The sequence below is a fragment of the Centroberyx affinis genome, unplaced genomic scaffold (genome assembly GCF_046629955.1).
Source record: "Centroberyx affinis isolate AG114_WGS23_722 - 3 ecotype Tasmania unplaced genomic scaffold, CSIRO-AGI_Caff_v1 ptg001386l_1, whole genome shotgun sequence".
NCBI classification, from domain to species: domain Eukaryota; kingdom Metazoa; phylum Chordata; class Actinopteri; order Beryciformes; family Berycidae; genus Centroberyx; species Centroberyx affinis.
This window is the reverse complement of record NW_027279869.1, coordinates 329,010-355,000: the sequence shown is the minus strand read 5'-3', so window position 1 is coordinate 355,000 and position 25,991 is coordinate 329,010. Positions and strand designations below refer to the sequence as shown.

Sequence of the window (25,991 nt, the reverse complement as noted above, 5' to 3'; positions counted from 1 at the left end):
CAAGCTCAGTTCAGTCTGGAGCGATGCAGGCATTATATCAGAAGCATGTTGAGAGGCATGCTCACACACACATGCACACACACACACACACACACACACACACACATTTTAACCTGTTTTGTTACTCGGCTTGACTCGACTTGACATTACATCATTCAAGCATCATCAAAATGAGCTGTGATAATTGAAGGCCACAGACACTCTCCACAAGCAGGCACACTATAGGCAGGCACACACACACACACACACACACACAATCACATCTAACCCTATGAGGAATCCCCTCTATAAAAGGACTGAGTTTAGTCAACTAGTCCAGCTCATACTAACTGTCTGGACCCTTGTAGTTTTCTCAATCTGGATCCGTTTTTTCCTCCATTACACAATTTATCTTCATGCAGGAGATTATGTGCTGCTCTCATGTTTCAACCGGACCTCAGATGTGGACTTTGCAAAGGACAAATCATTCTTTGGGAATTATTCTGTCTAAAGCCATTAGCCCAAGCAAAGCAGACTGGAGGAGATAAGAGAGCGTGGTCGGGCGCTTGGTTAGTACTGGGGAGGCATGTTTTAAACATACGCGACTGTTTCTGCCGGCTCTTTCTGCATACCGTGGAGAAGACCCAGCTCATCTGGTTTGGATAGCATCACACATCATAATGGGAGCCGGATAAATCCAATGGAATTCAATGAGAGTCTTTTCCCTGGGAAAAAAAAGAGAGCTGTCTGTGAAATCCGTTAGGATCAGTGGAAGATGATGTTAGCGATGGACTGTGGGCTTAGGAGGAGATAAGATCAGAACGACCTGAGCCCAGGTGTACACTGCAAAAATTTTTTGCATCTTAACACTTCATTTAATCTTATTTTCCTTAAAGCAAGTGAAAAAATCAGTTTTCATTTGTCTCAGGAATTTTCTAGAAATAAGCAACAATATCTTAATAGGGCAAATCACTCTACTAGCATTAAGAAAATGACACTTGACTAAAAAAAAAAAATCACAAAAAAAGTTGATTTGCATTGGAAGCAAGTGGAATTATCTCAACCCTTTGGAATTTTGTTTCTATTGTTTTAATAAAAATAAGATTTTAAGACTTAACTCGTGAAAATGGATATGGAAATTGAGTAGGCTTTTTGCAACCATGAGGAACACTGCTACCATTACCTGTTGCTCTCACACCTGATGTAAACACACAAATATGGTGTTTTCTCTTCAGTTCGATGGGAATACAATAGTGATTATCCAGTCTAGTCCTTAACAGTTAAATGGGCTCCTAACAGCCATGCCTGCATTTGTAATGGACTTATTGTAAAAGTATTAATAATTACAGTACAGCATCTTTTCTAACATCAAGGTATATACACAATGATGTTTTGTTTTCACATTTATTCAATCAGAAATTGGGAAAAATAGTTAAAGTTGAACCAATCACCCACCTCATAACAGTCGGACAGGTCTCCCTCTTCTCCTGTCATACCTACGCCTTTGTCCTGCTTACTTTTACACACAGGCTTATGATTATTCCACTAACCCTGGGGCCTTGATGGAAGAAAACAAAAATTAGCACAATTTCCCTCTATAATTTCCCACTGCTCTTTCGCCCCCCACCCTCTCTCTCTCTCTCTTTCTCCTCATGGGCATTCATGGTGAGGGACCAGCTGTGGGCTTTTTCACTCCGGATCAAACGCTACTTTATTATTTTCTCTGTGTTTCGGGGAGGCAGGAAAGCTGGGATGACTGGCGCAGCGGCGGGGCTGCCAAGTCAAACAGCAGGGTTTGTTTGTGGACAAGTGTAAGGAGAGCAGGGGCGACCCCCACCCACCCCCCATCTGCAGGCTCTTATTAAGAGGACAGACAGGAGGCGCTGGGGACGGGAGGGGTGAATATGTGTGTGTGGTGGTGGTGGGGGGTCGTAGGGCATGGGAGCCTAGGTCTGGTTTTGGTGGGGGGGAAATGAGAAGGCAATAAGGGCAAGGAGTGAAAGGAAGACAGTAGTTGTTTGGCAGAGGAAGGAGGGATAACAAAGAGGCAAGGGGGGGCAAATTTGGGATTTTTACCATTCCAGGCTAAGAGGGGGGGGTACTGTCTGTCTCCCCAAAGGCTGAGAGAGAGGGTGAAGGAGAGAAGGGGGGAAGGAAGGAGGAAGGAGAGGGAAGAATGGGTGGCTTTCTGTGGAAGCTGGGAGCAGCAGGCCTCTGCCACTGGGATTGTCCCTGTGGTAATCCCTGGATTTCCTGGGCTGAGACAGGAGATAGACCAGGCAGGGTGAGAGACTTAGTGAGTGAGATAGAGAGAAAGAGAGAGAGAGAAAGGAGAGAGGGTGTGGGAAGAGAAAGAGAGACAAAGACAAGGGGGGAAGCAACATCCAAACCGGAAGGACTGTCTGACCAGAAAAGATAGGGAAAAGTGAAGAGAACGGTCTTCTCTTTTGTAGTTTGCAAGGCGTGGCTTGTATACAGGGAATGCTTAGTTGGGAATGTGGTGTGTGTGTGTGTGTGTGTGTACAGTACGTGTATGATGGTGACCGCATGTGTGTGTGTGTGTACTGTATGTGATCGTGTGATTGTGTGATCGTGTGCGTATGTGTATAATTATTAGCGTGTGTGCTTATGGAAGTCTGTATGTGTGTTTACGTGTGTGTTTGCATGTGTGTGTATAGCGGGTATTAAGAGGGATAAAGATTTGGAAGAGGAGGAGGTTCTGGCTTGCTGTAGCTCATGCCAGATGTGATCAGTCGAAAGCGCTGCTTACCTTCAAATAAGCAAACGTTACACACAGAAAGGCGCCGAGGGGCTGTAAAAATATTTTGGCAATGCTCTGACGTTGGAGGTCGCATTTGAGGCATTTTTATGTTTGAATGTTGCTTTTACAGCCCTTGACAGGTTACACGGTTCCGCGGAAGAAAAAAAATGAAAAAGGAGAGCAGCTTTCGAGGACCTTGTTGATAAAACCGTAGGAGACAACGGCTCAGCTATCGTGTGAGACTGTACAGACAACTTTGATGTGGTCTTGTGTGACACCATCTCTCTTAGTAATGTATTCAAGGTGTTTTTCAGAGCCAGCGTAGCATAAAAGATCAGACAACGGCAGGCTTTTAAAAGACCCCCGCCGCCGATACACGCACAGTATGACACATTCAAATGTGGAGTCATACTGAGATAGCACAGGTTAAAAGAAAATGGACACAAGGGGCCTTTTTTTTTACGAATTCTTTCATGATGCTGTGCTGTGATGTGAGGGGAAAATACGCTCACACACCTCCTTATCCAGCCTTTTTTGGGGGCCATCCGCGGGGTACAGGGGTGAGATATCGCACTTCTCCTATTCTTGGGTTGCCCTGGATGTTATTTCAACTCCCTTCCTCGTTTCCCCTCCTCGCCTCCTCCTCCAGTCACCCCAGGGTGCTGTGAACTCAATCCCCCCTGGGCATCTGTAGCCGGAGCCCTTGAGGGAGGCCGGCCTCAGCCCAGAGGAGCCCAGCAGTGCGTGTCCGGGGTCGGAGGTCTCGCTCTTCTCTTTCTCTGATGGTGAAACACAACCGGCTCTCAGGGAGAAGAGACCAGTCGAGGGGAACACACCTCCTTTAAGCTGTTTGTAGTGTTTTCTTTATCAGCGGCTGATTAAATGACCAGAGACAGAGAGGCAGAGAGATAGAGACACACAGAGGGAAAGAGCAGAAGTGGACACTTTGGCAATACTGTTTCTGTAATACTTGTGCCAATAAAGCATATTGAATTTAAAGGTGCTATGTGGTTTTTAAAACATCAGTAGATTGGCAAATCAATGGTGATGGTTGAGACGATTTGTAGCCACAATCTTATGCCAGTAGTATTGTTAATGCTAGCGTTTCTCAAAATTAAGACCACATCTCCCATAAACCCATGTTGCTTTCCGCCACGAAGAGGATGTTGCTGCTCCATACCCGGCGCTATGGGCGGGCCTTAGGGGGCCGGGCCCGCCTACAGAGCTTCTGTGCCCCCCCAGAGAGTTTGCATAATACATTATATAGCTCTCTCTAAAGTTTATGATGGCGCATCTCTTATGTCAGGGGAAAATGGAGGAGTGCGGAAACTACTCGAGTATAAACTTGGCCGTGATATACCATACGTGCACTGCTTCAATCACCAACTTCATTTAGTTATTATTCATGCCATGTCAGTTGAGTTGAGGAAGTTTTCCATATCTGCAATTTACTCTACAAATTCTTTAGAAAACCCACAATATCAATTCAGTACAAAGGCCAAACTTTAAAACGCCTGTTGGATCAGCGGTGGACAGGTCATTTGGCGACAGTAAAGATCATCATTGACAATTACGATGATATTTCAACTGTACGTGCCCATCGAAGCCGTGGGTCTCCTTCGCGCAATTACGCAGCTGAGCTTCAAGTTCATAGCTCACCTGATTCAGAGGATTTTATCTGTTACAGCTCCCAAATGGCATGGTACAAGCCGAGAATATGGACTTGTATACTGCTGTAACGCTCGTTAACAGTGCATCAGAATGCATTGGGCAACTTCGCAATGAGTCAGAACTCTGCATTATGGAACACATCTGTACCAGTGGCCAATAACGATGCCACAACGACAACTGGGCCAAGTAAGAGAAAGCGTGTTGTAAACCAGAATCTAAGGGACTATGTAGTGGAGAAAAGTGTTGGACAAAATAAAACAAATGAAAAATCTGAGCTGGAGAGGTTGTTTTGTAGTGTTGTGGATGCAGTGCATGGAGAGCTGTGTGCGCGTTTTGGTGAGCGCAACAGCCATCTCATTGGTGCACTGGCTGCCTTGGACCCGGAGGCCCACAGAGAGACATGGATATAGTTAAAGTAAAACCTCTACTGGAGCTACTGGAGTATATATCGTGGGCCGCCAGTTCCTTGTCAATGAAGTGAGTGAAAGTGAACGTCCTATATGATTGGGCAATATTGTTAATCGTAGGCTATTGAAATCACAGTGGAATTGTTGTAGCAAAAGTAGGTCGTCTTATAGAAAATGTGATTTACAGTGGTGAAATGTAACTAAGTGCATTTACTCAAGTACTGTACGTAAGTACAATTTAGAAGTACTTCTACTTTACTTGAGTATTTCCATTTCATGCTACTTTATACTTCTAATCCACTACATTTCAGAGGGAAATGTTGTACTTTTTACTCCACTACATTTATTTGACAGCTTTAGTTACTAGTTACTTTGCAGATTTAGATCATTAATACAAATTATAAATCAACTAATAGATTTATAGGTTAAGCTACCCAGCAGTATATAAAGTAATTAAAATTAGCTCCATCTTTACCAGCTGCAACATTAAAGTGATGAACACATTAATGCATCAATAATTATAGTCCAATAACATGATATATATGATTCTGAAATGGGCCATTCTGCATAATGACTACTTTTACTTTTGCAACTTTAAGTACATTTTGATGCTAATACTTTTGTACTTTGACTTAAGTAAGATTTTAAATGCAGGACTTTTACTTGTAACAAAGTATTTGTTACAAGTGCCATGAAAATGAAATGCCCGTCCACTGATTTGCTTCTGCCGCCGGGTCAGTGCTGCTCCCTCCATGTTCTTCTTCTTGAGCAAAAAGCAGGTTAAGAACTGATTACAGCCCTTCACTTGTTTATCTACCATTATGAGAAACTCTGAAAGCTTTAGCTCTGGATCTTGCTGGAAGAACAACAGCCCTCTTCCTATTTTGTGCCACATAATGAGAAATGTTCTTTTGTGCTGTAAAGCAATAAAATTCCACAAAAAACGTAAAAAGCTGTGTAGAGGCTGCCAATCTTCTCACCAATTGTTTTGCTTGTTTACAGTAATTATACTAATGGCTCAAAATGAATGTGGTAATGATTTACTGATATTAAAATGTTACACGTGGCACATCTAAAGGAGGAAAAAAGAGAAGGGGAAACAGAGGAAAAGAGAGGGAGAGATGAACTGAGAGAAAGACTGTTTTAAGGAGAAGGGAGAAAGAGAGTGATGTGTGAAGGAACAGGGCCTTCTCAGATCTCCTGCCTGACGCTGGCAGGCACCGCTGGGCTTTTCATCCACCTGCCTGCCCGGCTGTACCCGATGCCCGCGCCAGGCCTTACCATGCGCTCTGTATACCCACCAACCCAAACTTTCCTCTGCACAAATGGAGAAGAATCACCTCCATCTGTACAGCACATGCTCCTCACACATAACAAGCCTTTATTTGTTTTACCATTCTCTCACGCTTCGCCCCTCTCTCTGGCTTTTGTTCGTTCTCGCTCTCTGTCCTCCTCATGCTATTACTCTTCCCTTCCTTTGTTCTTTCTTTTTCTCTGTCTGTTTGCAGGAAAGTGGAATGGCGTCTCATTCTTTTACCACCGCGCTCAGAGAGACAAAATGAGTGATGGAAGATGAAATAAAAGGGAAAGGGTGAGGGAGAGTGGACGAGAGGGAGGTGAAGAGAAAGAGGCAGACAGGCGAAGACTTCTTTGATGGACATCTGATGAGAGTGTGTTGTTGTACTTTGTTGTTCTCTACCTGCGTATTTATCGCTGTTGTTGGCGATGTATGCTTCTCATTTGCTTTTACAGTAAAGCAACTTGCATTTTATTATCATTAAAGATTTTCTCTCCTCTGCTAGAGTTCAGTGCTTGGCCTCTACAGTTTGACACTTCCTTCTGAGGCATTGCAGCCTGAAGCTACGGGTGGAGACACCGCTTTATATCCATCATTCTCACATTCTCCGATTTAGATTTAAGGAGGTATAATAAGGGAGTGATGTAGTTGACATGAGTGAGCTCTCTCCGTTCCAACACCTTGTCATCGGCACCTACTCATTACATGCTACAGCACTGTAAAAACCGTCAGACGGAAAACCAGCTAACACTAATGCTAGCAAGCAGCCAGGGTTTAATGCACTTCAAGGTCAATTGCTGCTATGCACACACGTGTTGATAAATGACGTTTTTGTGGAACATAAAAGATCTCTCAGATTTTTTTTTTCTACCACTCCCACCCCCTCTTTTCTCTTTTTCTTTCCAACGCTCGCTAATGAATTTTTGGAGTGCTGCACTCAGGGAGAGATCGGAGGTTCCAAGACCATCCGTGCGCTCTCCTCTTTCCAGCTTTGTTCTTATAAAGCCTTTATTTAATTATGATGGGAGTTTCTCACGCATGTATTAGTTGAGAGAGGGAGGGAGAAAGAGAGAGAGAGAAAGAAAGAGAGATGTGTGGTAGTAAACCATGTGGTGATCGGTGAGTCAACGTTAGCTACTTTGAAAAGTCCTGGCTGTAAAAGAGCCAGTCTGTCAGAGTGAGTGGACCACTTCAGCACAAGAACACCCACTCTGTCAGTCAACACGTGCGTGTGCGCACACATTCACCAACACATAAACATATGCACACATGTAGGCACACACACACACACACACACACACACACACACACACACATACACACACATATACACATATATAAACACACACACACTGTTTGCATTTTCCTCTCTCTCTCCCTCTGTGATTGACGTGCTCTCTCATTCAGCCCGGCACAAACTCTGGCGCCATGGTTACAGCTCAGAGATGTGCTTTCCCCGGGAGACGAACAATATTGAAATAACAACCCCCTTAACAACCTAACCACCCTCTTTACCAACCACACCTCCTCTCCCTTTCTAGCCTGCACCCTCCTGTACTTTCACACTCTGTCTTGTCTGTCTTGTCTGCTGCAGTTTGCAGTGCTCAGGGAAACTGCTGGACTTGGCAGCATTACAGACGGCCTGGCAGGTGTGTGTGCTCTGCCAGCCCCCAGCTCTCTCTGGTGTTTCTCTTGGAAAAGCCCCCGAGACATGGCGGAAAGCCCTGTGGGTCAAGGGCTTGGGGCAGTGGCAACTCGCTGCCAAAGCATCAGCATCTGCAGCAGAAAAATTAGCTACTGTAGCTAGTTAGCCACAAAGCACATTTCAGCCTCTCCGGGCCTGGCATCACACCTAAATATGACCTGGAGTTTGGAGGGGGAAATGTGGACAATAAAAGTAGCTCACGTGAGATGGAAATAGAAACTGAAATGAGGTATACTGTCATTACTAGACCAGCAGGGGGGCCTCTGGATCTGGGAGGCCTGGTGGTGAGGTATGAGCTGAGGGAAGCATGAAAGGCATATTTTTTCAGGACTGAAACGGTCACAGGTTTGATCAAGGCCCATTTTGGGATTATGCCTCCCTGGCAGGGTGACAGCGCGGCGCTGAGCGCAGCAAAAATACATTCGGTGAAACACGTCGAAAAGAATAAATAGGATCGGTCTCAGCTCTCGGTCGGACAGCGGGAGGAAGGGCTGGGGCTCCGGGACCTGGCAGAAAGATGAGAGGAGGATACAGACTCTACTGGGGTGAAGGAATGGAGAGACAGAGTAGGAAAAGAGGAGAGTGAAGAAGAGAGAGGGGGAGAGAGTTATCCATGCCGTCAGCTCACCAGTTGTCTCTTTTCATTATGATAAAAGCACAGCACTAAGGCACCGCCTTGCAAGGCTGGTTAGCGAGCACAATGACCTCAGACAGAGAGGGAGACACATCGTCACAAGGTTGAGCTTAGAACTCAGTTGTGATTATCCCAGCATAGAGGTTACCTAGAGTTTAAACATTCAATATGCACGATATGGGCATTTATGATTGTGGAAACATAACCTAATTGTGTGAATTACAACCCAGACTTTTGACTTTGGGCTCGATCAGTTGTGCAGCTGTATCGGCCTTAAGCTGCTACACAAATCATATGGGCCTGGATGTTGGCGCTCTCCCACCGGTATTTACCACAGCACTAGTCAGGTTTCCCTGACGTAGTGAAGGTAATTAGGATTATAGACATGGATGAGATTGGTGGGGTTTGAAGATATACACAAGCCGAGTCATTTGGCCTAATCAAGTCAAACAACAGTACCGCATAAGATGTGAATGTGTTACTGGGTGCAATGTAGAACTGTGTGAAATCTGCTGCACTTCCATGCACAGAGAGAGCAAAAAAAAAAACTTCTTCCCGTCCGTACACACCTCTGGCTTCTGTAGGAAAGCTTAACGGTGATTGACAGCTCAGTCCCGGCCGGCAGGCCAGTCAGAGGTGGCGTGGGAGTGTGGAGGGCGGGAGCAGGGAGGTTAACCCCTGGTGTCTAGGACAGCTGTGGAGTCGTTGGGCTGGCTGGCGGCTGCACACTATAAATTCTCTCTAAAGAGGGTTTACTTTTGATTTTAATGGGGGTTGTAAATTTACGGCACTCGGGCCCCGGTGAAAGAGAGAGAGAAAGGGTTTATTTTTAAAGGGTCTCTCTCTCTCTCTCTCTCTCTCTCTCCAGCTCTCCTTTTCTTCCCCTTTTCTCTCCTTCCTTCCTTCAGGAGAAAGTTATTGGAGTCTTGCCATGCCTTTTGTGGTCTGCTTTTACCTGTAGTCAGCCCGTATGGAAAGTGTATGTAAATATCCTGAAAGAAATGAAAACTCTGCAAAATACTTGTATTTTACCAACACTCAGCATAACTTTTCAGTTCTATAATACAGTCACACATTTTCTTAAACAGGAACACTGGCCCTGTTTGCACAAAAATTCTCTCCCTGCACGCAAATTCCTCTTCAGCACAAAGCAGAGAAAACAACATGATCCCCTTTTGCGGCGAGTTTAACAGTGCCCTTCCCATCTCTCTCCTCTCTCTCTCTCTCTCTCTCTCTCTCCCTGCAGGTGCTGTTTGCCTTGAACCAGACGTTGCTGCAGCATGAGGGCGTCCGAGCGGGCAGTCTGCAGGGCTCCTACACCACCGAGGACCTCATTACCCATTACAACTGTGGCGACCTCAGCTCCATCATCTTCAACCACGACACCTCACAGGTTGGGCCTCGTGTTTTAGTTTTTAGCCTTTATTTATCCAGAGAAGGGAGAGCACCTCCCCTGGAGCCCTTGGGGCTTAGTAAGTGCCTTACTCAGTGGCAACTCAGTGGTAGTTGTTACTCATTTACTTACCCCACCCAGATTTTCACAGCTGGTCCGGGGTTTCAAGACGGTTCTGTTTGCCGATATATTGGGCCGCTATTGACTTAAAAATTAAATAAAAACTGGATACCGGCCAGTCATTGTTGGCCACTGCTGATATGATGGAGGTGAGGACATGATTTTACTTAACAGCTTCAGGGATGGCAGTCTGTAAAACCTGCAATGAAACCCGCTCCACCCTGCCTTTAGGAGTTGCTAAGCAACCAAAGAATTTCCCTAGCATGGGTTTTAATGGAGAGTTTTACTGTCCCATGGTCTAGATGTAGTGCTTTTCCACCGCAAAGAATAATATTCTGGGAGAAACACTCAGTCCTTGGAAGATTTTTTGGCATAAAATACATTTGAATATACTGCATACAATTTCAGCTATTGGCAGCTTCAAATCCCCAAATATCCATATCAGCTTCGGCCTTCAAAAACCCATATCGGTCTGACCCCCGTTTCGAGTCACTTCACTTCTCTACCATTAGGCTATCGTCACTATGGTCAAATTTGGCACTCCAAATCCAAATCCACATCACAGCACATCCACCAACTATCCACCACCTCCCTTGACTCCCAGTCAAGTTCACCACTGAAATCCTTCATGTCACCCTCAAGTCACTTGATAGTCTAGCACTTTAATAGCCTGGGACTCCTGCTGTAAATACCCCATCTGACCTCCTTCTCTTTGTGTTTCCTAACACACACACACACACACACACACCATGCTCATTTATAGTTCTTGCTCCATCTCCACCCTCAAATGCAGTCTTTAGTCTGTAGGCCTCCTCTTCAGTTAATTACGCTGTCTCAACTTCCCTTGCTGATCCTTAAGTCCCATTAAACCTAACACACCATGCAACCTCAACTCACCGCTCAGCTGCCGAGATTCCACATCATTTACACTGGAGACACGGAAAGTAATGGAAAGTATGCACAACTTACCGTTCAACTCTCCGATTATTACAGGCACTTCAAAACTCAACATGGCAACGTTGTTAAGCCTTGACAAATGGCTGAAGGGCACACTTACCCCTTTTCTCTCTCTCTGTCTCTCTCTCTTTCCATCTGTCTCTCTCTCTCTTTCTCTATGTCTCGCCATATCTCTCTCTCTCTCTCTCTGAAGGCCATGAAGAGCATGTTAGCCACAGTTTCACCTCCAGCCGTGGCTACAGTCGTCTCCTGCGTGGGCTCTCTAAATCATACCAGTTGGCCCCTGCTCCTCATGTCATAATAACACGTATTAACATTCCTCAGCACATGCTAGAGCAATCAGACGCCTGACTCCGGTGCCTGCCTCCGTAGCCTGGTGATCTATAGCAGGTCCGTGTGTCTGTGTGTGCGTGTGTGTGTGTGTGTGTGTGTGTATGTGTGTGTGAACTTCCAGGGCTGCGAAGGAGCAGGTGTTTTTTGATAGATGGAGCCTAATCCGGAGGCCCCCAACACCCCTGATGCTCTCCCAACTCAATCTTCATCGTATTAGAAGGAGGCCGATGATGGGCCCCAAAGCAGAGCAGAGCAGAATGGAGCAAGACGGGTTAATGCATTTCAACACTGGCTACTCAGCTGGGTCCGATCCACCAGGCATAGAGTCAAAGAAGTAAAGTCAGAGAAGGAGAGAAAAGACAGAACTGAGAGAGAAGAGAGCGAGACAGAGAATACAAGAGTGAGAGTAAAGAAAAGAAAGAGAGAAAAGGAAGGAACAACTTCAAAGATATTGAGAAGGAAGGAAGGGAAAGGAAAGGAAAGGAAACTGAGCGAACATTTTGACGTTGAATAGATGTTGTTACGATGGCCTGCACCAACATTGAGAACCTGTTTAAATATAATGCCAAAATGAAAGTTGAGTTGACATCTGGAGTTGGCTACTACCTGCATCACTTTGTGAAATGAAATCTGGACCGAAATTTCAGAACAGTTTCCAAAGCTGCTTCAATAAGGATAAATGAATTATCCCAACTGAATTAATTATTTCCTTGCCATAATATCATATTGTGAAAATTTTGTGCTTATATCAGGTTGAGGTTTAACTTGGCCAGTTCATGCATGTTGCCGTCTTGCTGGGAAAAGAAGGGAAGGGAAGGGAAGGAGAAGAGAACAGAAGAGAGGAGGAGAGGAGAGGAGAGGAGAAGAAATAAGAGGAGAAGAAGGAAGAGGAGAGAAGGGAACAGGGACTTCAAAGAGATGGAGTAGAGAGAAAAGGAAAGTAGAAGAGAGGAGGCCCCTGGCAGGATGGACCGACTGAGCGAGTGATTGCAGAGTGCGGCCAGTAGTGAGGAAGGGAGGAAATATCTCGCTGTCGCTCCACATTTCCTGAGCGGGTCGGGATCGAGAGCCGCTAATGGGCTTTCCTGTGATAACTTATCTGCTGCCCCGTCCACCTCCCTCACCCCCGCTACCCTCCCACCTCCCAACCCCTCTGTTATCTCTCTTTTCATAAAACACTCAAGCTATCCTCGTTCATCAGACCAGAGATGAAGCACTCCTTCTCCAACTCTCTCTTTCGCTACTCAGTTTCTTTGTTTTTTTACCTACCTTTCCCCATATTCATTCCCTACTCCCTTTCCTTTTACCTATTAAGAATGAGGCCCAGCCAATCACACATGAACCCCAGTCATTCACCCTGTAAAAGCATTGCGGGACAATACGAGGCTTTAACATGCACATATCAGAGTGAATGTGGCTTACATTCACTACTCAGTTTTGTACTTACCTTTCTCCATATTCATCCTTTTTCTGTTGAAGAACAAGTCACAGGCATCTACTGATGATGAAGCCTCACTCATTTTCCCTTTAAAAGCATTTTTGAGACATTAACGGACATAAACAAGCAGATATCTGAGTGAATGTGGCTCTCTTTCACTGCTCATTTTTGTACTTACCTCTCTTCATATTCTCCCTACTCCCTTTCCCTTTTCTGGTGAAGAACGAAGCTCAGGCATTCACTGACGATGAAGCATAGTCACTTACCCTTTAAAAGCACTGTGAGACAAAACAGGATATAAACAAGCAGATAGCTGAGTAATGTGGCTCATGTCATACAAACCATTTGGATTATGATCATGTCCAAATGGAATCTGCGGACATGGCTTTATCTTAATAATGGAGGTAGTAGACCGTAGAAGCGGAAAAAAAAAAAAAACACTCCACAGAACTTGGAGATTTTTGACCGATTTAAACCATAAATGCGTCTGGCAGCATGGTGGAGTAAACAGCAAGACCGTCCTGTAACTGAAAGGTTACTGGTTCAACAAAGTGTCCTTGAGGGAGACACTGAACCCCTTTCTGCTCATCCATTTTAAGTCCAATGGGTAAGAGTGTTTTGCTAACTGCCTAAAATGTAAATGTAAAATGAAAGAAATTAATATCCCATTTAGGCCTGGATTATAACTAGGGATGCTAGAACATATTGAAATTCAATATATTGCAATATAAAAATGTGACAATACGTATCGTGGGGCAGAAAAAAATCATATTAGCTACATTTTATTCTGCTGTAGTAATCACAAATGAGACGGCTTGCCCATCACAATTTCATAAGCTCTCCATCCAAATTATATTATTTGCACTTTGTAATGACATTTTTAAATTGTTTACATTCTAGCAAGCCAATGCCATTGCTAGAAAGATTTGTGGCTCAGAAATAAACATAACACTGCACAGTCAGACTTTGCTATCATTGAAGTTTTATTTATTACATCGTATCATGGTTGTATTGAATCGTGAAACCCATATCACGCATAAAATTGTATCATGAGATTAGCATATCGTCCCATCCCTAATTATAACCTTTCGACCATTATGCTTTAGGGACAAATAAAGACAAAAGGAGATGATTGAGAGTGTGTTGGAGGTGGAGAAAGGGGGAGAAGAGCTGAAGAGGAGAGTGAGTAAGATAGAGATTTTGGATGGATACTGGAGAGCAGCACCTTATACATATGTGCTTCAATAAATCTCCTCATGCGTTCAGACACCACACACTCACACTCGCACACACTGATTTATACACCATTTGCAGCTGTTCCATTGTTCTGTCAACTTGTAGCTCAGCTTGAGCCAGCCACTGTGCGCACGTGTGTGTGTGTGTCTCAGTGTGTTCATGTCACACTCACATACAGTGCAAACGTGTGCGTATGTGCACTCACAAACACATACACATTCACACATACACATATACATATATATATATATATATATATACACACTCGCAGCCCACCCCAGGAGCCCCCTTTAACCTTTCTCCTGATAACCCTATCGCTGTCTTTCTTTCCCCCATCCCTCCATCATTTCATCCCCCCCCCCCTCATTGGGGAGTGTGGGGCAACTCTGGAAGAAAGAGAGGAGGGGGAACATGTTCCTAACAAATGGTTTGACCCTGGAGCTGCAGCAGGGGGAAGGCGATACTCCCCGGGTGCAGGCTGGGCAAAGCAGGGCCGGGATGGGATTGGGCTCAGGTGCTTTGTGTTCCCCTGGTTCTGAGAGAGAGAGACTAGGGAGAGAGAATGATAGAGGGGAGGAGAGAAAGAGAGATCCCACTGAAATATCAACCCCTCCTCTGCAACCACCTCAACCCCGAATCTGACTCTTTGAGCCAACATGCGTAAGATCTCCCCACCATATGTCAACACCCGTCCAAGGACAGATATAATGCATTGACTTCCACTTAAAGTCACAAGGAAACATTTCAGTTAATTACAACAACGGTGCAAAATGTGTTTTTCCAGGAGGTAAAAGCAATGGGATTTATTGATATAAAAATATGAGATTTAAAAAAAAAAAATTGCCTTTAGCATTAGCTAACAGTGAAAAGGTAATTTTTCATTTCTTTGTGACTTTAAAAAGACGGTACCCAGATAACGTAGATAAATTAAAATTCTAAATAAACTTCAGTGCTATCATACATTAAACAGAGAAAGCAAGAAGAAGAGCATTCATGAAACTAAATAAATAAAAACTGTTGCTAAAGGGGACCAGAACCTTAAATCTGAAAAAGGAAGACGCTCAAAATCATGGGTGCCCATGGATCAGAGGCTTTGCAAGCACTGCAACATTAAGGAAATGGTTATTGTATAAAGTCTGAAATATGACAAGATAGGAGAAACTAAAATCCTAAAATGTAAAGAAATATTCCCCAATTTAAGTACCCTATTACAAATATAAAAGCTACCAACAGTTGTAGGTGAGAATGAGAGGTCTTTATTATTGACAGTAAGATAACAGAGGGAGAAGGAATAGACCAAACTGATGATGCTTAAAATTTAGTACTGGGATTTCACCTACTGTATCTCAAATAATTCATATTTTATTGCATATATGTTATGAGAGAGAGAGAGATGGAGCCAGAGAAAGTGAAAGAGAGGATGAAATACAGGTACAAAGATACACTGAGAGGGAGGGAGGGAGAGAGTACGCATGTGTGTATATGTGTATGTGTATGTTTCTAAGTGAGTCTGCCTCCTCCAGTGTCTCAGAACAGCCCAGACCCCCGTCCTGCCCCCCCCCCCTTCCCATACACCTCCCCCCACCACCCCGACCCCCGCTCATCCCCTCAGATTAACGGCCTGTTGAATCCACTCAGCCAGCCAAGAGTGGAGCGGAGCCAGCGCTGTCTGTCTCTGCCTGCCTGCCTGTCTGTCTCTGCCTGTCTGGCTCTTAATAAATCACACAGCAATTAAACACACATTCACACACTCACACTTGCAGATATACTGTACTTGCAAGTGTATACAAGTACCTACCTTCATGCACCAAGCTGCGTACACACACATACACGGTGTTGACACTTTTTTCCCTCTCTCTCTCTCTCTCTCTCTCTCTCTCCCTCTCTCCCATTCATCGATGCTCTCTCATTCAATCCAGCTCGTAGAATCGAGCCTTGCGTTGGTCATTTTCCGTCAGGCTGTCGCGTCAGAAACACTCCGCGTTGCCAGCTCTCACACTCACGCGGGCACACACATGTGCCAGGTTGTCACCAACACTCCCTTTCAGTCCTCTCTCTTTCTCTCCATCCCGATTTCAATCCCCCTCAATTTGTTTTTAACTCCCCTATTCAGTCGCCACTCTCTTTCTCCCGCTCTCTCTCTCATTTTTTTTTTTTTTTGGTTAATGTATGGTTTTAATAAGGGTATTTTCATGAGGTTTGTATTCACCCATGGACTGTGACTATAAAAGCATAAAAGCTGTGAAGGCATTTAAGAATTCAAATTTTCTCTCTCCTTTTCTTTCTTTCTTTCTCGCTCTGTCTTTCCATCTCTCTCTCTCTCTCTCTCTCTCTCTCTCTCAGCTCCCTCACTTCATCAACAGCTCTCTGCCGGCTCATGACCGAACCACGGCCCAGCAGATTGACAGCTACTTCCGCCAGGAGCTCATCTACAAACGCAATGAGCGGATGGCGCGCCGTGTCTCTGCCCTGCTGCAGAGAAACCCCTCCCAGACCTTCTTTTTTGCCTTTGGTGCAGGTAAGGGACGGTTGGATATGGAGGAAGGGGTCATATACTGTGTAATGGTGGATATTTTAGACATTTTGCTGACAGCCTTAACCAGAGAAACTGACTAATTAATGAGTAAGAGTGAGGTAGAGGTTCAGTTTCTTGCTCTAGGACACTTCAACAGGCCACTTTGCTGTTGCAAGGATTAAACCTGTGACCTTCTGGTTATGGGACATCTCTCTAAACTCTGGGCCAGTGGTTATCCATCATGGTCCTCAGGAGCCAGAGTCCTGCTGGTTTTCTATTTTACTTGGTAGTTGATTATGTTCAAATCTCATTCTAGCCCTGATTACACCAGGTGAATGTAATTAACTGCCAGGTAGAGTATAAAACCAGCTGGGCTCTGGCAATGTCCCAGCAACCTGTATCTCTATTTTGCATTAGTAATTCTAGAGTTCCCAAATATGTCCTGATGGGGGCTGAGAAACAGTGCTGCAAAATTTCATAAAAAATCACTAAAAATTGGGCTTCTGTGATGACTGCATATGTATGTGGGAAAATAAAGCGATTCACAATAAATTTTCCTTGATGTTTGACTGTTTTATGCACCAAAACAGGATTTTATCCCAGAAAAAACAGTGGGCGTCATGCTTTGTCATCCAGGCTTGGATCTGTTTAGTCCGGTTCCACAGGCGTGATTACGCGTATCCCTTCAAACTAAAACCAGATTTCAACAGAGATTTCCCATCTGCACAACCAGGCCACTGATGAGTGTGTCCAACTGCACTGCTCATGCAGCCGATGTCTCACAGCATCACTAGCGAAAGACAACTTGAGATATACCAGAAAACCTGGTCAGCCAAACAAATGTACTTTTGAAGACAGATTTTTATCCCCCCAAGAACAAGTTCAGGTTTCAGAGCTTTCTCGGCCGGTGAATGATCCCTCTGCTTCGTACGGTCTCTTCTCCACACCGCTGAGCTGGGACAGAGGGCAATGGGGAGGCAGGTGGAGGGCTTGAGGCGGGCGGCGGACAGAAGCACGAAACAATAGATGTCTATTCTTTATGGCCCCGTCAGAAGTGCTCATTGTGTTCTTTTATTTGGTGGAGAGAGGAGACGGATGACAACAGGAGGCTCGCGGTGTTCCTCGCTCATCCTTCGCTCCCACAGCACCCGTAAAGACTAATGGAGCAAAGAGGAGAAGGGAGGAGAGGAAAGGAGGAAAGAGGAGAGACGGCCAGGCGCATGATCCTCAATTCATGGGTTTAGCCCCAAGTGACAGGGCTGGAGTTACATCTAGATCTGGTGTGTGTGTGTGCATGTGTTTATGTGTGTGCATGTGAGTGTGAAGTGAAAGGGAGATCAGGTTTGCTGTGGGTCTGGAACAGTGATTCTGTCAGCGCTAATGTGTGTTTATGGTGAACAATTTGCTCTGTTTCGTGTTTGAAAGCAAAACTGGAGAAAAAGCAGGACAATAATAGTGTACAATGGTTCCCAGATCTCTGGCATGCAAAAGTTGTGTGTCTGCTATATGCACACACACGTACACATGCACACACGCACCCACACACACACCCACACACACAAACACACACAGAAGTCTCAATTACCGCCAGCTCCCACCCCAGTCCAGAAATGAAGAAACCATGAGCTGTTTGTTTCAATTAGCATTCCTGGCTAATGCTGCTAATGTTTCCTGAATGGTGTAGTGTGTCCTAAGGGAAGTGTGGTGTGTGTGTGTGTGTGTAGGTGTGTGTGTTTCCATGTGTGTTTGTGTGCAAGTGTGTTTGCCTGCAAAAACAGGTGGTATGGTCTGGTGTGTGTGTGTGACTGTACATTTGTGACTGTGCGTCCACGTGTGTGTCTATGTGTCTGTGTACTATAATTCTGTATGTGTGTTTGTTCATCTGAAAATGGGTGGTACCACTTTGTGTGTGTGTGTGTGTGTGTGTGTGTGTGTGTGTGTGCCATAGTGTATGATTAATGCTGAACGCCTGGTTCCTTCCTCTGAGCATTTTTCGTTCCCTGTGCTCTCTCTGCTCTGTGTTTGGACAAGGCCAATGTTGCACCATCCAGCTGCTATGTGTGTGTCCATGCACGTGTGTGTGTGTGTGTGTCTGTATATCCATACACGTGTGTGCCTGTTTGTGCATGTGTGTTCATGTGTGTCCATGTGTTTTGCTCTATTAGAACACAAATATCCCACACATGTTTACTGATATATGTTTGCGAATTGTTTGAAGTATGACTATGATGAAGTAATGAATTTGTGTCGTTTCCGGTAAATACATCAATGACCGGCGTTCCACTGAAGTGTACGCAGTGGAGGAAATAAGGACTGATGATACATCCTTCTCCTGTTAAACAACGTGTTTACGTTATGGAACAATGAAAGTCATGTGAACCACAGATAGCCAGTGAACCCAGTCCAACGCCTTAGGCTAAAACTAAAGCATGAGGGAATTGGAGCGGAGGGGAGTGAGGAAGTGTAAAGAACAGCAATGTTTCCGTTTTGAAGTTGTTGGCACTGTGTTGTGTAATTCACACACAGGGGTGGATGGGATGTGCCGGAAATTATTTTTCTACTTAAGCATTAAAATTGACATTCCAGACAGTTTTTTTTTTGACTAGGCTGTTTCAAAAAAGGCACTGAAAAACACACAACAGTCAAACAAAAAAAAACTTCATATAACATGGCAGAGTAGCTGAAGCCTTGGGGTTAGAGAAGCGGGCTAAGAGCCAGAAGGTTGCTGGTTTGAGTCCCCCCCTAACAACCACTGTGGAATTGCCCATGAGCAAGGCTCTTAACCTCCTGCTGCTCAGTGGCTGACAGTAGAAGACTGTGGCTTTACTGAGCAGCTCCCAGGTGGGAATGTGTAGAACTGAATGTGAAGCAGAGTGTTGCTAGAAAAGAGTAAATGTGCTCAGTCGGCTTTCTCTGGATAAATAAAGGTTAAAATAATACATTTTCACCTAGCTCTTCTAAGCCTATAATCACCAAAATCTTGTGTCTGCCCTCTTTTACACATCTCTCAACAATCCACTATGCCAAGACTAAGCTTTGATGTGGCATACTGAACTGGTGTGTTAGAGCACGGTTCAAACAAAAGCCCAGAGGGCAGCAATTAGCAAAGCGGACTTGTGATCAAGAGGTTGCAGGATTGAATCCCTTGGGGAACTGAATGACTAACAGCCTCCCCACCCCTCAACATACTGCTAGTGCTGAGTTTCCCCTGAGCAAGGCACTTGAGTCTAAATTCACTGGCTAACATTAGGAGACTGTGGTTGCATTGGGCAGTGAAAGTGTATAACTGTTTGAATGTGAAGCAGGGCAGCGCTGAAAAAGAGCATGGTGCTCAGCCAAAAAACCTTCCCTGGATAAATAACGGTTTAAAAAATTGTGGGACCCACCACGAGCCACTGATCAAATGCTGGCAAATGTGTGTATGTGTGTGTGTGTGTAGGTGTGTGTGTGTGTGTGTGTGTGCAAATACAGTGGAATTTTTTTTGGCTGTGACTCACAAACCTTGTCAGCTCACATTAAGTAAACTAACAACAATTCCCAGCAAACATTTTGACTTTGAATAGATCTTGATACGATGGCCTGCAACAACATTGAAAACCAATGTAAATATGGAGCCAGAATGAAAGTCGAGATGGTCGTAGTCGTCCATCGCTGCTACGTGCTTCGGTTTGTGTATTTGGGACCTAAATATCTTTCTGATATCTGCTAAAAATAGTTTCCAAAGCTGTTTCAACATGTCTTACCATGCCATGATATCATATTGTGAAAATGCTGTGCTTCTTTGGGTTGATGTAGAAATTGGCCACCACCTGCACACTGCCATCCATGAAATGCTTGCTGAGAATTCAGGCTTGGTTTTTTTTGTTTATTTTTTTTAATCGACCTGTGGTTTGTGAAAAAAAAAATAATTAAAGCTGCACTGGACAACTTTGCATGCTAGCAGCTCCAAATGGTAGTGAGAGGTAACAAAAAAATGTAACCTTCAATACCCAGAAATTATATAACGTGAAGTCAATAAACAGTAAACAGCACAGTCATGTTTACCAACCCGGCCGGTCTGTGATGCTTTGTAGCAAAGGATACCAAAGGGAGGAGAGAGATAAAACATCTAACATTGGTGAGTCCAGCTTTCTCTGGGTGGAGTGCTCACTCACTGCTGTTTAGGAGACAGTTTGTATTTCACTCTTGAGTTTTGATTTGTCACTTCTTCGGGGTGGAAAAGTGTCCGACAACAGAATTTAATTTGGCCAAATAAGACAAAACTACAGGGCCTTGATTAGAGGGGATAGGATGCGCTCCTCTATTGCTAATAATTTAGGCTGATTAGATGGGTGTATTTTTACATAAAGATCTTTCCTAATGAAGTTTTAGGTTTGCCACAGAGGTTAAAGTTGGCCTCTGCAGGGGTTTGCCCTGCAGTATGGCAGCTGTAATGTTAGCTTTCCTGTTTATCAACCTGGACTGAATAGACCAAGAGGTGAACATGTGTGTCGGGTCACCTGCAGGCTGCAGCGCTGTGTGTGAGAGAACTGACAGCTAGTGTGGGGTGATGAGAACCACTGCAGTTAGCCTGCTGGGAGTGAGCACACACACACACACACACACACACACACACACACACACACACACACACACACACACAAGCCTCAGTGTAGGCCTTGGGAGAGCAGAGCAGAGACAAGTTACAGACTCTCTCTCCCATGCTCTTATCACAAAGCTTCCTCTCTCTCATCTCTTGTTTCTGGCTTTAAAACTTTACCTCGTATCTTTACAACCCTGTAACTGTCTCTGCTGGGCCTGGTTTCCCATTGGCAGCGATTATATCCTTGTCGTTTCAATGCGACTTTTATCATCCAATGATGCCAGGATGTATTACAGTAAGTGATAGGCCTGCAAAACACAGAAATCAGATTTTGCTCACATCTCTTTATCTTCAAAACTAGTTGTGGACATGGTCAGTCTTGATTTTTGTGCACAGATTTCTTCATAGTCTGAATACGATCTAGCCACAGTGTGCATATGAGAAATGAAAAGAAATGGAGAGGAAAGAAAGAGAGTGGCTTAAAGTAATCCAGACATATTTTAAATAAATACAGCCAAGGGAGACACATAACCGGCATTTCCAGGCCAAGTGTGGGCGCACAATGATGTGATCACATAAAATCCAATCTTTATGGTCAGATCTCAAAAATCACATTAACATGACAAGTGTAACTGTAGGCAAAGGCCTCATAGCACTACTAGGATTATTCTTGTCTTACAGTGCCTTATATAACGGAATAATTGTGATGTGAGAGTTAAGGTTTTGGGAAAACCACCCACTCTCTGTCTGATTGGCCCATACATAGAGAGCATGATCTGGCACTTTCTGTCTCTGTTGCTTTTCTGTCTTTCTGTCTGTCTCTCTCTATGTCTCTGCTCCAGACAACTTCCCTACAGGCCTGAGTGGTTGTGTTTGTGTTTATCAGACTGGCTTCCTCTCATATGGAGGATAAATATTAATGGCCCCTCTAGCTGCATTTGCCTTGGACCCCTCTCTTCCAACTGGAACCATGTCCAGAGCGCAGAAGGAAAACAGGACTGTCGGGAAAAAGCCCGGGGCGGCGCTCAGGTCAAGGCCCTCTAGAGCTGTCGTGGTCCTTATCCGGGAGTTTTTTCACAGGGTGATTAAACTATACGATGTGTGTATAAAGTGGTTCGGGCAGGACATCCATCTCTGCTCAGCTCAGCACCTTAATTCCCACACTCCCCCTGTCCCCTCGCTGTACACCTACACCTTCCTGTAGCTTACATACTTTTATGTGAAAATGCTTACGTTCTCAGTAAAGTTCTCTCTCTCTTTTCCTTTCACTTGCACACATCTGCACGCAAACACATTCTGTAATAGACATTCCTAATTTTCTTCACTTTCACTAACAGGTTATTAATAAAAATGACAGTGGTAAAGGAGGCCTAGCAGGCATAAATGAATTACCCCAGGCAGTACAAAAGAGACCAAGTGGCTCTGGCAGTTTCACTCTCGCACTCACTGGTACCCCCTGTTGGGCCAAGTGTTTCATGACAACATATTGATGGTCTGCTTGTACAGAAAATACTCACAGAACCAACTGAGTAAATTGAGAAAAGTGAAAAGAGGCTGATTCCACAGCAGCAGCTCAATAAACTTGATTCTCTCTCTCATTCGTTCTCTCTCTTTCCTCCCTTCCCTCCCAAAGCCTCTCAGCATGAAACTGTATTCAAAACAGCTCACTATTACAATTAATATTATGCAGTCTCTCTCCCTCTCTCTGTCTCTGTCTTTGTTTGTGCATCTCTTTGTCTAGCTGTCAAGTGAATTTTAAGAAAACTTTTTGAAATAAAATGTGAAGTAGGTGTTTTTCCATCAGCTGGGCTGAAGCGGATAAATGAGAAAAACACATCCACCAGAAAAATGGAGAGTATTTCAATAATTGATCAGTGTTGCGCAAGTTGTTATTATGTTTTTCATGCCTGGGCATTCTGTCTGAAGATGAAAACAAAGAAGTGCACTTAGCAATATTCTAATGCACCAGCTAATTACCATGCAAACACTGCGGGCGCCTTACAGCCCACATGGGAGTGACAGCGTGTATGACATTTCTAGATGTCATTATTGCAGCAAACAGATATTTTACAGTCTGTCTTTCAGAATATCCAAAGCCACTTGATCAGAATAGTTGAATTGTTATGCAGTGAGATTGAACTAAGCCTACATCGTTGACTATTCCACCTCAAGTGACTGTAAAAACTTTGTGATATTGAGTAGATTTCATCACAATGTATCATCTTTTTCTAATTCAATACATCATAATTTGCATAAAAATACTTCAGTCTGTCCCTCTCCCCACAGTCTCTCATCCTATCCTTTAGCATGGGACTGTAGTCAAGGCTGCTCACTATTACTATTATGTAACGGAGCTCCATCATAGACGCCCGCTCTAGCTCTATGACGTAGCGCTGGTGATGCGGCCAAGTGAACGCTTCACAGTTTCCCCTGGACTGAATGACACAGCAACACCAGATGATAGCAGTCAAGGGAAAGCACATTCACAGACACATCGCAGACACACACACACGCACGCACACACACACACACACACAGCACACACTTTGAAAACACTTTCTCTGTCGCTATTGTAAATAGATATAAGCCCTTACACACACATTCTCTCCCTCGCATACACACATCGGCGCCCTCTCTCTTTCTCACATAGAAACACAAATACCTGCATACTCCCTCTCGCGCACAAATATACACTCTCTCTCGCTCTTACACACACACACACACACACACACACACACACACACACACACACACACACACACACACGCACAGTTATCATGGAGTGCAGGAGCGGGGCTAGGCGAGGCGGTGTGTTGTTGGAGCTCTGTGGTGTGTTTCAGCAGGTTTTCATTTGCCAGCTCTCTGGCTGCCGCTGCCCGGCCTTATTGAAAACATCCCCTGGAATTTCCTGACACTGCCACAGCCTAGACACCACTTCACACACACACACACACACACACACATATATATATATATACATGTATACAGAGAAAGTGAATGTGTGTGTGTTTATGATGGAGAGAGAGCTTGCACGTGTGTGTGTGTGTGTGTGTCTGTGTGTTTGCTTGCAGAAAGGGGTGACACAAGTCATATGACCCCTACAGATGTTTATCACTGAAAACAGTAGTTACTGTAAAAATACACATGTACCGTTGTTTGTTTTGAAGTCAGAATCACTTTGATCGGATCGCTGAGAGTTGATTTTTGTGTGTGTATGTTCCCCTGTACGGGCTTATAATAGGCCATTGTGCGGGCAGAGTGGACCCATGTGTTTTGCAGTCGCATGTGGCGTTGTGGTGTTGGAGTGATGACTGAGAGAGAGAGAGAGAGAGAGAGACAGAGAGAGAGACAGAGAGAGAGAGAGAGAGAGACTCATTTGTCCCTTCTGGATTTTGCTTGCATGTCACTTTGTCTCCTTGGCTCTTCCTCTCTGACTGCATATTTGCTTGTCTCAGCCCTTCTGTCTGTCTGTCTCTCTTTCTGTCTGTCTGTCTCTCTGTCTGTCTCTGCCTGCCGTCCCATCTGTTCCATCTGTCTTTAGCTGTAGCTTCCATCTTTCTACCTGTCCCTCTATCTGCCACTCAGTCTATCTATCTGTCTGAAGCTGCTGTCCTGCGTGCCTGCCTGTCTATCTATCTGCCTTTCTGTCTGCTTCTGTCTCTCCTTTATTACACTGACGCCATCCCTCACTGCTGTCTAGCTCTGTCTCATCTGCTCTGTCTCACTCTATCTCCCCATGCTGTCTTCTCCTCCTCGAAGTGCGGGAACATTTTATGAAGTGACAGAGATACTGCGTATGTGTGTTATGTGTGTGTGTCTGTGTGTTGTGTGTGTATTCCTTGTAGAGAGAGAGGAGGAAAAGACAAATAGAGAGAGAGAGACAGAGAGAGATTATTAGTACTTTCCCTCTGACAATTTTGGGTTTAGTGAGCATTTAAATTTTGTTTTTACAGGTGTGTGGCTTGACCTAGAAGGTAACGTTGTTTGCTGTAGTTTGAAAGTGCAAAGTGTTACTGTATATATTTGTGTGGTCCAACAGAGGTACCTCTGTCCTGCCCCACTGCCCACTACCTACCCCATAGGGTGAAAATGTCCCTTCCTGCGCTCCCACAGCACCCCATCCCACCCCAGATCACCCCACCCCACCCCATGTCACCCCACATCACCCCACCCCACCCCATGTCACCCCACATCACCCCACCCCACATCACCCCACCCCACCTACATCTCCGTCCCTGATGCTGACAATGCACAGGCCCTGTCTCCTGTAGTACTGGGTTGAGGCCTCAGATACATCTCTTCTCTCTCTATCTATCTCTATCTCTATCTGTCTCTCTCTCTCCACACAGAAACACACACACACACACACACACACACACACAGAGCAACACTCACTCATAAGGTCTGCATGATATTAGCTGCCCACAATTCCAAACTAAAGAGGTGCGATATTAAAACTTAATCTTATCATCAGTCATGTGGCTATTAGCGGACCAGCCGAGCCCCATCACTCTCCCTAACATTAATGTAAATGCTTCTCTGACTGACTATATATAAGTACCTCTTATCTTCAAAAAGTCAACCTTTTCAGGAATTGAGATTAACTGGTGGATTTTCTCTTTCACACCCATACATTTTTGAAAATGTGAACTGGGTTTTAATGGCTTTCGCTGCCCCGGGGGTCATGGAAATTACTTATTACATGAAAGCGTATGTGAACTTTTGTTAAAGTAAAAAAAATGAAAAACACGCAAATATTAGTAATGGGATTTTTGCGTGACAGCGCTGAAAGGGAGGCCAAACATTATGGGAGAAATCTTCCATTTCATTTAATGATGTGTTCAAATGAAGACCCATATGTTCGCTTTGATATTTTCTGAATGTCTAATGGGTGCATGTCCAGTTGTATAACCAATCCAAATCACTTTGAGTGTGAATATTATACAGTGCATCACCTGAAAAA

The 25,991-nt window shown here is 44.5% G+C and overlaps 1 protein-coding gene across 2 annotated transcripts in view; it reads left to right on the top strand.

The window, feature by feature from the left end:
- Positions 1-25,991, top strand: part of trabd2b (TraB domain containing 2B) — a 71,877-nt gene that overhangs the window by 32,064 nt on the left and 13,822 nt on the right. For both annotated transcript variants that reach the window (XM_071526132.1, XM_071526131.1), the window contains exons 3-4: positions 9,701-9,847; positions 16,275-16,449. In XM_071526132.1, the coding sequence (XP_071382233.1) occupies positions 9,701-9,847; positions 16,275-16,449 (322 nt within the window). The remainder of the gene's footprint in view (positions 1-9,700; positions 9,848-16,274; positions 16,450-25,991) is intronic.